We start from the raw sequence: 14,236 nt of genomic DNA on the forward strand, positions 1-14,236 counted from the left end.
TTGTCAGCTGGGCGTGCAGGTCTGACTCTGGACAACAGGAGCTATAAATCATGCATGAAATGAAGCCAGGGATGTGCCTGAGAAAGGAGCAGAAGCACAGGGTTGAACTAGACATAAAGAAGATTCATTAGGAAACATGAATCAAGTGAGAAGCTGCACTTGACAGACTCACCATGATACAGGAGGGGAGGAATTCCCATCATGGAAAAGCCCAACACTCCCCAAAATCTCTTTAGAGGCTCTTTAACAGCCTCCATCTTTCTTGCAAGTTGTCTTTTTGTTGCATTCAAAAGACTCCATGAATTGCACCTGTGCAACCCACATGGGTTTGTCAGAAAATATCCCATCACCTGAGATCTTTACTGCAGGCCTGGCATTCCCACTGAGCAGTGCCACTCTCTGCTCCATGTCTGCAGTGTTTCCAGCCCTGGGGAGGTGGGTGGGAAAAGGCAGTGATCTGAGAAGCCTGGCACAAAACATCCACACAAAGCAGAACTCCCTTGGCTCCGGAACCGTCAGTGCTGAGGGCAGAAAGGCAAACAAGGGAATATGGGCCTGGTTGCTAGATAGATCATTTATTAAAGTGAAATTCAGAATTTTATCTTTGTCAGACAGTACAGAGTTAAAGTCTCATACACAGTGGAAGCAGGACATTTCCTACACCTCGGAGAAATGAGTTCTACAGTTTTTGCTATAAGTTACTAAGTCGCTTTAACAATACACAGCTATATTACAGTTAAAAATACAAGGTGTCCAAAACATTTGGCATAAGATCAGCACAACACATGGAGGCCAGAAACAGAAGAGGGAACACAGTTTTCTCTCCCAGTAAGCCTGCCAAAAGACTCCAAACCATTCTGCAAGTTACCTGCTACCCACCTCCCCTGCAGCAGCTGTGGAGCAGAGGCGTGGGTAGGACAGGAATAAAGCCAGCCCTGGTAAGGCTCAGGTAAGCCAGAAGCTCCTGGAGCCTGCTGATGTACAGGATGGCCTGCAGAGCTGCTTGCAAAGTTCAGGTTTAAGGCAGGAGCCTCCCCCTCTCCCCACACTTTGTTCAAGCATTGAGTTCATCCCAAACAGATGTGTTCACAGGCAAGTCAAAAACACGAGACCAGAGATAGCTGTGAAAAGTGCAAGGAGTATCTTATATCCTAACAGGTCATTTGCACTTTGAAAGTGGACAGTGAGAACTCCCTAACGTCATAAGCTAGAGGTGGTTAAAGGGAATCAGTGACACGAGGAGTGAGGCATCAATAACATTCCTTCACCTTTGGGACCCTTCAGTCCTTACTCTGAGCAGAAGGACTCCTTTTGGAAGGGAGGCCACCTTGTATCACCCACATTTCTAAACTGTAGAGACAAAGTGACTCTAGTGCTGCAGGGAAGTCCAGCGATCTGCGAACTTAAACAAACAGTCCCTCAGCAGAGCCCTCCTCTCCCCTCCAACTGCAGTTCCTGCTGAAGATCTCCCATTGGTATTTACATTTGGCTCAACCAAAAGATGTAAAGTGCACAGCTCGCCCTCCTCCCCCTCTCATAAAACATCCATCACAAGAGCTGACGCAGAACAAATCTCCCTCCACGCTGCTGCTGCGGAAGCGAGTTTTGTTCAGTCTCCCTGTGGGCCATGTCCTGCTTCATCCTCCCTGTGCCATCATGACCCGTGTGAAAACTCCCATTTACTGCAGATTATTTCTGCTCTTGTGTTCAAAGCCTCTCCGAACCCAGCTTGCACTTTGGACTCACTTGAAATGCCAGGCTTGACATGTTCTGGTCAATTCTTGCACCCCGGGGTATCTAGTGGTTTACAGCCACAATTTTTAGGAAAACTGGGACACCAGAATACCGGAGAGAAGTGGTACAAAGCTCTGCTTTTCTCAGGCTGAGCATCTAAAGTGCCTGGCAAAGGAAACATTACTTTTCAATGCAATTGTTTACTTCAGGTTGATATACAATAATCTTTCAGATAATGAAATTTTGAAAACTGCATTCTAACAGAGCCTCCTTGGATGTGTTTGCACTTTTCAGCCATCAGGTTGCTACTGACTCAAGTCTTTGCATGCTTCCAACTCCCCTGAGTTGAGCTCAAGCCAATAACTACCAGCAATGATTTCTTCTCCTTCCCTTGAAGTGAGCAGAGGGTCAGCATACAGGATGAAATTAACCCCAGAAGAGATGTTTCTGCATTATTTGGATTGCATACTAATGGCTTTGGATCTATTCAGAACTCTAATTAAGTTAATGGAACTCTGCAAGGAGAATTGAGCTAGGCTATGGAATTGCATTAGGCTATATAATGGCTGGAGACCTTCAGAGACAATTCCTCTGCCCCAGGGTGAATGTCACCTATGCAGGCTTGTAAAAAATAAGCTTCCACTATTATAAATAGAAGATGACATCTGGTCATCCTCCATGCCCCCAAGGCTTGTGCTCCATGGTTCAAAGCTAGACAGAATTTAAGGCCCATCTGTGAAAAGCAAAATGCAAAAAAAAAAAAAAAATCATACCAGCCAAAGCGATTTGGGTCTTACACCTTTCCAACAAGTCCCATCTAAAAGTGCTGAGAAAATGTCCCACCTCATGGCTTCACAAGTGTGAGGTTCAAACACATTTACTTTGACGTTTAAAAGAAAAAGTTGGAAAGTCTTTTTGTTTTTCTTTTACTTGGCATGCAGCATAAGGAATCGAACACACAGCACGGTTATCGTACACAACGACAATTGCATTGTTACGTTTTCTGGTTATTAGACACTAAATGCTTTTCAAGAATCACAGGCACCCTGAACATGGATATTGCTACTGAATTGACGTGTGGTTTCAGTTCATAGCACAGGAGCCAGCAAGTGGCTGACCCTTCCAACAAGACCATCAGCTTTCTGTTGCTCAAGGTGTTTTGCTCTAGCTAAATTGAGAACAAGGTAATAAGGCATTTGCAAGGGGTTTATAAGGCCATGGGGTATGACAGCCAAAGATTCTTCTGTTTCTTTGGTGTCTTGCCTCCAAGCTTTCCACCTTATAAACAACTGCTAATGGCTGGTAAACATCTCTTCATCATCACACTTCACTAAGAATTTTTTTTTTTTTTTCAAAAAAGTATAATTGCTTTAGAAGTGAAACCAACAAGGATCACATTTAACATCAACTGACTATTTCAGGAAAAAAAAAAGAAAAGAAAAGTTTCCTGGATACCACCTCGGTGCAAAAGCATTCCAGTGAATACACCTGAACAGATGGAACCTGCCACCATATTTCCTTGAAAAGAATCATTTTGCTGCTGGCTACTAAAACACCCCAACAGATTTATTTACTATTAAAAATAAAACAAAATAAAATACAACCACAAAAAAAGTAAATCCCAAACAAACTACATTTTTACAGTTTTGGTCTAGAATCACAGAATCACAGAATCAATTAGGTTGGAAAAGACCTCTGAGATCATCGAGTCCAACCTATGACCAAACACCACCGTGTCAATTAGACCACGGCACCAAGTGCCAGTCTTTCCTTACACACCTCCAGGGACAGTGACTCTGCCACCTCCCTGGGCAGCCCATTCCCATATTTAATCACCCCTTCTGTGAAGAAATTTCTCCAAATGTCCAACCTAAACCTTCTGGTGCAGTTTGAGGCAAATTTCCCCTTGTCCTGTTGCTGGTGGCCTGGGAGAAGTGACCAGTCCCCACCTGGCTCCATCCTCCTGTCAGGGAGTTGAAGAGAATGAGAAGGTGCCCCCTGAACCTCCTCTTCTCCAGGCTGAGCAACTCCAGCTCTCTCAGCCATTCCTCATAGGACCTGTACTCCAGATCCTTCACCAGCTTCATTTCCCTTCCCTGGACCTGCTCCAGCACCTCAACGTCCTTCCTGAATTGAGGGGACCAGAACTGAACACAGCACTTGAGGTGTGGCCTCACCAGTGCCCAGTACAGGGGAAGAATCACAACGAGGCATAACCCTCTCAACTCAGAAACTCATTTTCCCTTGGTAACATCCTCTGATTACATGAGCACTTTGAAGGTTGTCATGCAGTCAGAGAATGTACCCTTCTAACCATCTGTCCTGAATGAGAGAAGCCAGAGCGTGCTGACTGATGTGGGAACTATTCCACCCTTTCAATAAGGACCAGCACAAATAGGAAATTTTTAAACATTCATGAAATACCGACAGGAGACATTCTCTCCTCATTCCTTGAACCTCTCTCTTGTACGATGTTCTAAAAATAAATAAGGAATTGAACAAGGAAATGCTGAAACAATCACACTCCCCAGATGTCACACATGGGACATGTACCACAACAGAGTATTTCTGCCTATGACACAGGACTTAAGACAGGTTGAAGTTTGTTGAACATGTTTTTGGAGTATTAGCAAACAGTTCAGAGTGATGTGAACAACTTGCTTTTAACTGTGACTTCAATTTTATGGAGATCCTGGGAGAGCTTCAACAAGAGCTTCACTAAGTGAACCCTTCATGCCTTACAAAACACAATGCAGTACTAAGCTGGGACCATGACCAGTGTGTTTAGCTCTTAAACAAAACTTCATCCAGTTTTGAAATAATAAAACCTGTCATTTACAAAATGCTAGCCGAAGTTTTCTACTGTTCATTTCGTTGCTTAAGGCTTGTTAAGAATATCCTCTCTATGTGGAGTCTTGGCATCTTGTACCAGAATGGAGACACTGGTCAGGACAGCAAAGAAACAGAGCGGTGCTTTAAATCATGAGATCCCCTGAAGAGAATTTGAGGTCACTGGAGAACAGTCAGTCACGACCAACACTTTTAAAAGCTCCTTTTGCCAAAATAATCACTGCATTATCTGTAAGGACACCTCGGCTTTAAATAAAATCAGGGTGATCTCCTCCTACAGTGCCCTGTTAGGAAGCACCAGTGTGCCACCCTCACTCACACAGCTCTCATGAAAGCACACGTAATGGTCAGGAAAGGCAAACGCTTTGATGCTTCTTGCCCATTGCAAAGGGAGATGAAATGTAACGTGAAATGCTCCAGTCAGGTCGCTGCCCTGGTTATGGTGCCTCAACCATAAATCTGCTTTAGACTAAACAGAGCCCCTGAATGCACACAGCAGTTTTGTGACACCTGCTAAAGCTTCAGTATAAAATGCACACCACTTGTGACTGAGACTGACCTGACACAGAAATTAAGTGACTGATGCCTCAAGCCACTGTTTCACATACCATCACTGAAATCTGCATAAATCAATTAATTAAGGACTTCCACCAACATGATCAGACACACCAAATAGGTTGTGTTTGCCTTAATACCACATTCAGAGAAATGCAGAAGTTTTTAAATGCTTACAGAAAATTTAATCAGCGAGTTCTTTAAAGAAATTAGAAAAGAGACTGCAGAGAGTCGGTTGGCATCTGTGTTGGATGGGGTCGGGAGGAAAAAAATGGCAAAAAGCTCTCATCAATTTCAGACTGGTCAAGTAGCATTCACTGGAGTAGATCTGGTGAGCTGGAGCATTTGTAGAAGTTTGGGACTTGAAGCACTGACTCAAGGCAAGACAGAGCATGTGCTGGTGAGCAGCAAGCTTCAGACAAACTTCTGCCCCATGCACCTTGACAATGGATTTTATCTCTGCTGCTCTTCCAGTCCTGTATCAAAACAAACTGCATGGTGGTTTGCGATGCAGCCTGAATTCAGTGAAAAAAATTCCATCTGGGATTTGGAATTGCACTGAGATGTAGATTTCCAGAAATGGTTTAAAACACCAAGTTGACAAACTCCACAGTTCTACAGGTTTATTTGGTTTCCCCATTATCCTCATTTCTTTATTCCAATATGACTTTGAAATGAGGGGAAGAAGTCTTCGGAAACATGCTGGGCACATGTTTTCAAATACTCCTCATAAGAATGTCTATATTTTTTTCTGTCATCCAGACACTGCATTTTTTAAAAAAAAATTTACAATATATTTAGTTTTTATAAGCCTAAAATGCACAATACCACATGTTCCTTCAAGGTGTCTCTTATTCCAAGTTTTGTTAATCTTCAGTCGAGTTGCTTGCTGCCTTCTGATTTCTGGTCCAGCCTGCTCTTGTTGTTCTTTACCATGTAGATGAAATATGCAAGTGTCTCCTTCTCATTCACTGGAATATTCCTGAAATGACGACTGACAGTCTAGAAGGACAACAGGTAAAGAGACATGCTGCAATTAAAAACTAGAAATAATCAGAACAGGGTTTCTCTTCACTTTCCAAAAAACAATTTTATGGCCACTGAGCGCGTTATCCTTTGAGTGAAACACGCACTAATTCCAACTGTCAGTCCTCATTTACCTCCCTCTCTCTTTACAGCTGCAATGTGTGTATGAACACAGCATAGCCTTGCTATGTCAGCAGGATTTGCAGCCAACCTACAAGAGGAATTTGGAAGCCAGAATGTCCTCCTGCCAAAGCAGCACAGCTTCTCCTCAGCGACATTTTGAGCTGAGATTATTCGGTGAGCAAGCTTTCCCTGCACCTCCCTGTTTTAAAGGAGAGTGTCAGAAACACTGTAGCACTTTGCTGGGTGAACCAGGTATAGCAAAGTTTTATCCAAAGCGATCTCCTCTGGGCTCTTAAGTTTTCACTGAAAGGAACACCAGGGAATTTGCAATAGGGGGCTTAGGGTTTGCTTAGGGCTACCCCTCTCTGACAGTAGCATGAGCCCTGAAACATTAGCTGCTTTTTCCTCAGAAAGTGAATGTAGAAAACATGTTGGAGCTGGACAAGATCTGCTTCTCACATACAAGAAACTCTTTTTGGTACCCAGCACAGATCTAGAATGGGATTCTGATGCAGGGTGAGCAATAAGTCACTCCAAGGAGATTTATGGAAGCTTGAGTTTCCCTCATGGTGGGATAGCATGAGGAGTGTAAGAGCCTCAGGCAGCAGTGATTCAAGCATGGGAGCTGGGTGAGGATCCAGTGTAGAGTCAAAGCTGCTCAGGCTTCACAGGAAATCTGGGGAGTGTGTGACAGCTTTAAGTTAGGCTCCCTTTATTTTCCGCCTGCACAGTAATTGATTTTTTCTTTCCTCTTGGGTACATTCATGGTAAATTCCTTAAGCAGGCAGTCCTTCATGGCAGGAGGCAGCTGACAGACATGAACTGGTTAGTTAAAATATGATAAATCAGGACTGCTAATGAGGAACAACCCCATCCTACTTCGTTCAACTTACTCCTACCTGCCCTACACTGCACATTCTCTATATTCTGTATATTCACTCCCTGGCTGACTTTGAAAGAGAGACAGTATCTTGCTGACTTTTTCGGTCTGTCAGGTTTTTGTTCTTTAAAGCAAAAGTAAACGCAAACCAGACAGTTTTAGGCAGGCAGTTGTGAAAGCCACAACTTACAAAACCAACCTCAGTACTAATCAGCAATTAGTAGTTTTTTCAAGTTTAGAGAAGATTTTTCCCACAGCGTGGCTTCAGATCAAGTCAGGAAAGAGAGCAGAGCAGAAGCACAGCAAGCACATCTCGCCCAAATGCCAGAGAGAGACAGAGAGTTCTTTCTGAACAAGTAGCCCATATGGTGAGAAAGCAGCAGAGGCCCTTTAAAAAAAAAAGCCTTTTATAATACAGAATCATCAGGACAAGAGAGGGAAATAAAGAACCTGAATCCATGGACAGCAGTGCTGCCTTTAATAATAAGCAATTCCAATGTGTTCAAGTGCCTGTGAGGAAAGACAAACTAACAGGAGCACTTAGGGAGATGATCAGTGGGGTTAGTCTGAGTTTCAGCTGAGCAGCCATCCCCAGGTAACACCCAAAACCTGGATCCTGTTTCTGCTCCCTAAAGGGCACCAACTGGGACTATGGAAAAGGTAGGGAAGGAAGCAGAGACAAGCAAGTTACTAGAACAGGCTTTCAACAAACAGCGTCTGTGCCTTCCAAGCCTGTCCCAGGTGAAAGCAAGCTGGCAGCTTTCAGCTGGCATCGTTCTCTGAAACCTTTCTGAGGGCACTCGGTCCGTACCACTGAGTCACACAGGTGGGAGTGCCCACAAAACCTGCCCTTGAACAGAGGAGATAAAAAGTCTCCTTGTGACAGAGATAACACCACTGCTGTCCTTACTTACTTCTGCAAGCTGAGCTTTGTTGAGTCCAGGCCGAGTCTGCAACTTATAATGTCTCTTGTAACGTCGAAGGGTGTTCACTTGGAGCTGGAACAAGTCAACCTGGAAGTGATGAAGACGGCATGAGCACTACCTTTGGCTTCTGAGCAGTTATTTTATCTAAAAATACCTAAAAATAACTACTTCTTCCTCAACAGGATTTCTCCTTGCTTGCATTCAGAACCACACCGGCTTGTCTTACTGACAAACCTAAGTATATTTTGTATTTGTTAATACTAAAGGACCAAAATAGCCTCAGGGAAATAGAAATTTTTGTTCTGGTTCACATGCTGTCAACAGAATTGCTGGCCAATTTCTGCTCTCAATTACACCTCTGCAACCTCCAAGCAAAGGGGAACCTTTTGTTCCCACAAGGTTTAAAAAGCTCACACATGAAATAACAATTTAGCAGGCATTGAACAAACGGCTTGTGACATAAAACAGAGTACAGAGATGAAATGAAATTCAAATACTTAAATAGGAAGTGCACAGTTTAAAAGCAAAGGGGGTGGTAGTGGTGAGGTTACAGCAGGGAAGATGAAGATCATGTGGGAAATGCCAAGTTTCAATGACAAAAGGAATCTCTGCTGAAAACTGAGAGGGAAATGACATTAAAACTGACACGGTGCAGAGTTCCCTGTTCAGCTGGGTGACGTGCACCCGTCAGGTTTCAGTCACCAAATGCTCTCTGTGCTCTACAGCACCAACATTTTTAGATGCCAACCGGGTCTTCAGCAATCACCCTGGCAACTACTGCAAGGCTTGAACAGGAAACTTTTGATGGAGAACCTTGTAGAATGGAAACATGAACAGTGATAACAAAAGGTCAGGTTATCTTAAAAAAAAAAACCAAACATATCAAAAACTTCCTACTCTTTCAACACCTCCACACAGGAGGTGTGTGCACCAGCTTTGCACCAAGACACAGTTTTGCTGGCAAAATGTCTCTTGGTGGCTTTTATTTTTTTCTTTCAGAAATAAAAGGCTTTTTGCCAATAAGGTTGGCATTTCCAGCAGAGGGCTCTGCTGACGTGGCCACGCTCTGCTTCTCTGAACATCACCTCTGCACAACTTTTGCCATGTCAACAGTACCAGAAACATCACTGAAGCAAGTGCAGCACACAGCGGCACAGAGAAAGGATTATTTTAGAGTTCTCTATCACAGAAAACTTCCCCCAGGCCTATCTCCTGAAAATAAAAATGTCACAAACTATTTAAAGGTAGTTTTAAATAGTGCTATAAAATACCATATATGCAAATATCTGGAGCAGCTCAATATTCCTTGGTATCAAATATCCAATCAAAAAGAGTGACCTATTGAATTCTGTATTTGCAAAATGATACACACTAAGTAAAAAAGAATTATGTTGGGGCATTAGACACCACCAAAAATAACTTCTTTTCAGCCTCAAAAATTTAGTATCAAATAGAATTTTAACTGTACATACATGAAACTGTGCAGTTACCTTATCACACCTCTTTTTACAGAAAACTTTACATGGACAAAGAAGTCATATGGGAATTAAGAAAATTAGGACACCACGCATTAGAAAAAAACTCTTCCTGGAAAGTGAAATTAACTCCAAAGCAGCTTTAATGGCCTTGCAATTTAAAATATAAATATTTTCTGATATATGAGAACATCTAAAGGAAACTTTAGCATGCTAAGAACTGGTAAAGCAGCTCACAAACCTCCGGAACATCTGTGTCATGCTCAGGAGAGTCACCTCCATCATCGCTTGTCTTCCTCTTCCTTTTGTTCCGAACACTTTGAATGAAGTTCTTGTGAAAATCACAAATATACAGATGTCTCACCTGAGAAGCAGAAGTGGTGAAAAAGCAATCAAAAAAAGATACTGTGAAACAGCATCCAACAGCATCCTTAGACACCGGTGTCTTGAGATGTATCCCTGAAGACCAGCGTGACTAACTGACATCAAGGAATTTCTAATCTTAAATCCCAGCCCTGATATGACACTCCTTATTCAGAGATAACTCACCTTACAAAGACTAAAGGCAAAGAAAACAAAGAACTCGAGCTCCAGCTGAACTTGAACTTCTGCAGATAATATATTTCTTTTTTATGGCTGCAATCATATGTCAGGAAAAAATGGGTGACTGCCTGAAGGAAGTGCATTTATTTCAGAACTTACTAGCAGGTAACTATCAAAAATGTATTATTCTGTTTCACTCTTGAAAACTTTCTGGCTTGAATAGTACAGAGGATTATTACGACAAGTGTCTCAAAACCTAGACCAAATAAAACCTGGAATGATCACCTCATTTAAAACAAACAATCCAAATGCAGAATAGCCTCCTTCCTATTGCTTGTGCAGCCACGGAACCTTTCTTTTAACAAATATTATCTCACTAGAGCTAGCAAAACAAAGGACTTCAAATGATTAAAATTATTTGGCATCTATAGGGCAAAATATCTTCAGATAACACAGGCACCCTACATCCAAAATCACTCCATGCAGCCTGCTTTACACTTTCCCTTTGTTCTGACTGCGTTAGTCTGATTTCCCCTTTCTGTTTCTAAAGCCTGGCATCTGTCAACAAAGACTCATCTCTAAAATGCAAGAAATTACTACGCCACTAGACAAATCTGCTGAGAACTACAACTGAGAGGAATGCTCTATTTTTTAAGAACGTTTCAAACTGAGTCACTTTTCCCGTGACACGATGCGTTTCGGCTGTGCAGAAGGGACCCGACCAACTGGGGGAGCTGCCAAACAGACTGACTCAAAACTTCACCTTTTTTTTTTTTTTTTTTTTTTTTTTTTTTGCTTTTGCTTTGTTTTTCAGCGGTTTTGATCTTTAAAGATCGGGCGAGAAAGGCATGCAGAGCTGAATTCCGTTAACGAAATCGCTCCTGAGAAACTGAGAAATTCCTTCTGTGATCTGCTCTGCTCTGCCTATTTCTCTGCCGGGCAAATAACCCGTTTCTATCTCGAGCTGACAGCTGCCACTTAATGTCATTAGGCAGCAAACCGGGCTGTTCTGTGTGCGAATAAGCTCTGCTGCAGAGGCAGCACATCTCCAGTGCCAGCTCGGTTTTTAACCTGCTTCTCTACAGCACCCATTCTTACCAATTAAAGAAGTAACGTCAGTGCCGCCTGACTGAAGCAGCAACCACAGCGCTGTTTTCACCTGACAGTAACCAGCTTTTCCAACCTGAAACCGCAATGGGAACAGCACTCCTGCCTCCGAAGCACTGACAGCTCGCTCCTTTATTTCCCCGCACACCACCTGCCTCCCAAACACGGGCTTTAGCTACATTATGCTTCAGCAGGCGGGCAGCGCCACAGGGAAAAGCCGGCTCAGCACCCGGGGAACAGCCGGGTCCACCCAGGCACGTCCTTGCCTTCCCGAGCGCTGTCAGGCTGAGGATGGACAACCGCGGTCCGGAGGCACCGTGTGTGCCCCGCACCCCCAGCCCGCGAACCCCGCGGCCGCCCGGGAGCTCAACTCGCCGGGCGGATCGGCATCTCCCCGGAGGCACCGCAGTGCGGTGGCGGCAGGGGCCGGCCCGGCCGCCCCCCCGGGGGGCTCGGCGGCGCCCGGCAGCCCCGGCCGAGGCCGCACTCACACTTTTGTCGATGTCCAGCTTCAGCTTCTTCTGCGAGATGCTCTTCTGGATCCTCTTGCTGAAGGACGCGTTGCCGGCGGGGCGCACGCAGCGGTCCCCGTCGTCGATGAGGCAGCAGCTCTGGCCGTAAAAGGGGGCGGCGGGCGGCCCATCCCGGCTGTCCTCCTCGGTGCTGAACCCATTCATCGCCCACCTGCCCGCCCCTCACCCCGCGCGCGGAGCCGACAACCGGGGGACCAACCGGGGGACGAGCCGCCGGTACTACCGCGCCCTCGGGGGGACCCCGCCGCCCCCGCGGGGGCCCCCCACTACGGCAGGGGAGGGGACTCCCCTCCGCCGCCGCCGCCAAGCGCTGCCCGCGGGCTCGGGCCGGGCCGGGCCCCCCAAGCGCCGCCGCCCGCGGGGAGCCGGGACCGCGCAGCGCTCGCACACACAAAACCGCCTCCCCGGCCGCGGAAGTCCCGCCCCCCGGGCCGCAGACGCGGAGCCGATTGGGCCACTCGGCTGGAGGGGCGGAGCGCCCCGCGCCGCTCCGAGCGCCGATTGGCCGGAGCAGCCGTCCGTCAGCCGCCGCCGCCCGGCCCCCGCGGCCGGAAGGTCGCCGTGAGGGGCGCGCGGAGGGAGCGGCGGCGCGGCCCCCCCGGACCTGAGGGGAGCCGGCCGCTCCCTGCGCTGCCCCGCAGGTGCCGGGCCGGGACCGCCCGGGGGAGGAGGGAGGTGTTCCGGGCCCGCCGGCCTTCGCGCTTCCCCTGCTGCCGAGACGCGCACGGGACACCCGCACGCAGCCGCGGGACCGCGGGTTCCTCCAGCCGCCCGCCGCTGCACCGGCACCGCTCCTGTGACAGACCCGAACCCGAAACAGTCTTGAAGCTGCGGCTCCCACCCGGCCCTCATAGAAAACTCGGGTGGGCACAACCACAAATGACTGTTCTTGGGTCGTCACCTAGGCTGGAGTGCTTGGCTAAACTGTAATTTATAAGAAATACAAAATTTCCTTTTTTTTTTTTTTTTTTTTCCCCTTCCCAATCACGAGGTAGGGATAGTGAGAAGATGAAGTGTTTCTCAAAGCAATGGGACTTTACGCTTCGCATTTTTCATCTTCAGGACAAGAAAAGACAAAACCCAAAAAGAACCTCGTAAAAAAACAATAGAAAAACCCACCCCAACATCTCCCCAAAAATGAAGAAGGGGAGAAAAAAAAAAACAAAAAACAAAAAAAACCAGGAGGCAAAGTAAGCGGGGGGAGCAAAGAATGAAATTCCTGGTCATCTGTGGAGAAAAGATGTAACTTCTGGAAATGCTGTGACTTCTGTAATACCAGACAGTGATTGCTGTTGTCAGAGGTTCCTGAGCAGCTCTACAAGCAAAAGGATTTCATCTTCCTGAAGAAAGGACTTTCTGCTCAGACAGAAGAAAGGTTCTATAGACTAAAATGACTTCAAAGCCTGAAATCCTGCACGTGGAACAATGTGCCCGAGCAGTGGGGGTGAGCTGTGCTGAATCACATGAAATACCTTCGGAAGAAAGAAACTCCTTAAAATGGTCATCAGCTCAGGCTGCTCCACACAGTAACATGCAGTTCTGCCTGCTCTGCACAAGACAACTGCGAAAAGCCAAAATCTGCGTTTTCCAAGCACTCCTTACAATACCAAACAAGCCTCAGAATAAATCGGGAGGGCAGAGATTTAACACCCCTCAACAGCTCCGCCTCTTGTCTTGGCTTTTAGTGCGGGTACCCTCGGGCAATTAGTAATTTCTGTTTGTGCATGTGAGCAGCAGAGAACCACAGTGCACCCTCCTGGGGACACGCTCCCTGGAGCCGGCCGTTCTCACGGGAAGCTGGTGGGAACGAATGACTTTACCCACAGACCAAACAAGCAGTTAGCAAAGAGCAAAGAGATTTTAAATAGTAAAACACTACGGCTTATAAAAGCCCTAGGCCAAGCTGATTGGAATCTACCTGCCTGAAGTAATACTAATACCCTCCTGGCAAAGCCATACAGATATTCCCTTGTTTTGGGGAAAGGGAAAACACCAAGAGGCTGACAGAGATCGCAGAGCTGCTGATAACAAGCTTTCTGGCTTTATCTTAACATTTCCAATAAAAATCAAATGGCTGGCTGAGGAAATCTTGCAGAAGGATTATCTTTGACACTCAGGAAGCCAAAACCACAGACTGTAGGGACAGATGATAGTAACAGCAAGCAAGGAGATAAAAGGGAACATGGCCCTAACAAGCAGAACTTCTTCCTGTCCCCTTGAGGAAGAGATTGTGCAGGTGCTCCCTGACTGTTTTGGGAAGTAACAAGCACCGTAAGTGTCAGAACAGGATGATACTGACCATCAGATTGTATTTCATCTTTGGCTGCAACCCTTCATCCCTGCAGATAAAAAGGCTTTAAGTCCTTTTGCAATGCTCACTAGGAGGAAAAAACCAGCTTTTGTCACTGTTTGCTAATTCAATGCTAATTACCTCCTGCTCAGGCTAGCACAATACCTTTTTTTCAGTATTTCAAAGTAAAAAAA

General features: G+C 45.8%; 1 protein-coding gene across 1 annotated transcript; it reads right to left on the reverse strand.

The window, feature by feature from the left end:
- Nucleotides 1-559: 559 nt before the first annotated feature.
- Nucleotides 560-12,036, reverse strand: SAP30L (SAP30 like). Its single transcript, XM_040078221.2, has 4 exons — nucleotides 11,711-12,036; nucleotides 9,811-9,933; nucleotides 8,083-8,181; nucleotides 560-6,141 (listed from the first exon to the last, which is right to left on the reverse strand). Exons 1-4 carry the CDS (start codon nucleotides 11,894-11,896, stop codon nucleotides 6,013-6,015), a joined length of 537 nt encoding a protein of 178 aa, XP_039934155.1. The 5' UTR covers nucleotides 11,897-12,036; the 3' UTR covers nucleotides 560-6,012.
- Nucleotides 12,037-14,236: the final 2,200 nt, after the last annotated feature.

The sequence above is a fragment of the Hirundo rustica genome, chromosome 14 (genome assembly GCF_015227805.2).
Source record: "Hirundo rustica isolate bHirRus1 chromosome 14, bHirRus1.pri.v3, whole genome shotgun sequence".
Taxonomy (NCBI): domain Eukaryota; kingdom Metazoa; phylum Chordata; class Aves; order Passeriformes; family Hirundinidae; genus Hirundo; species Hirundo rustica.

Coding starts and splice junctions, on each gene's coding strand:
- SAP30L (XM_040078221.2), bottom strand. CDS start 11,896: ATGAATGGGTTCAGCACCGAGGAGGACAGCCGGGATGGGCCGCCCGCC. Junction 9,934..11,710: donor AGCTGGACATCGACAAAAGT/GTGAGTGCGGCC, acceptor TCTGCTTCTCAG/GTGAGACATCTGTATATTTG. Junction 6,142..8,082: donor ACAAAGCTCAGCTTGCAGAA/GTAAGTAAGGAC, acceptor TTGTCCTTCTAG/ACTGTCAGTCGTCATTTCAG.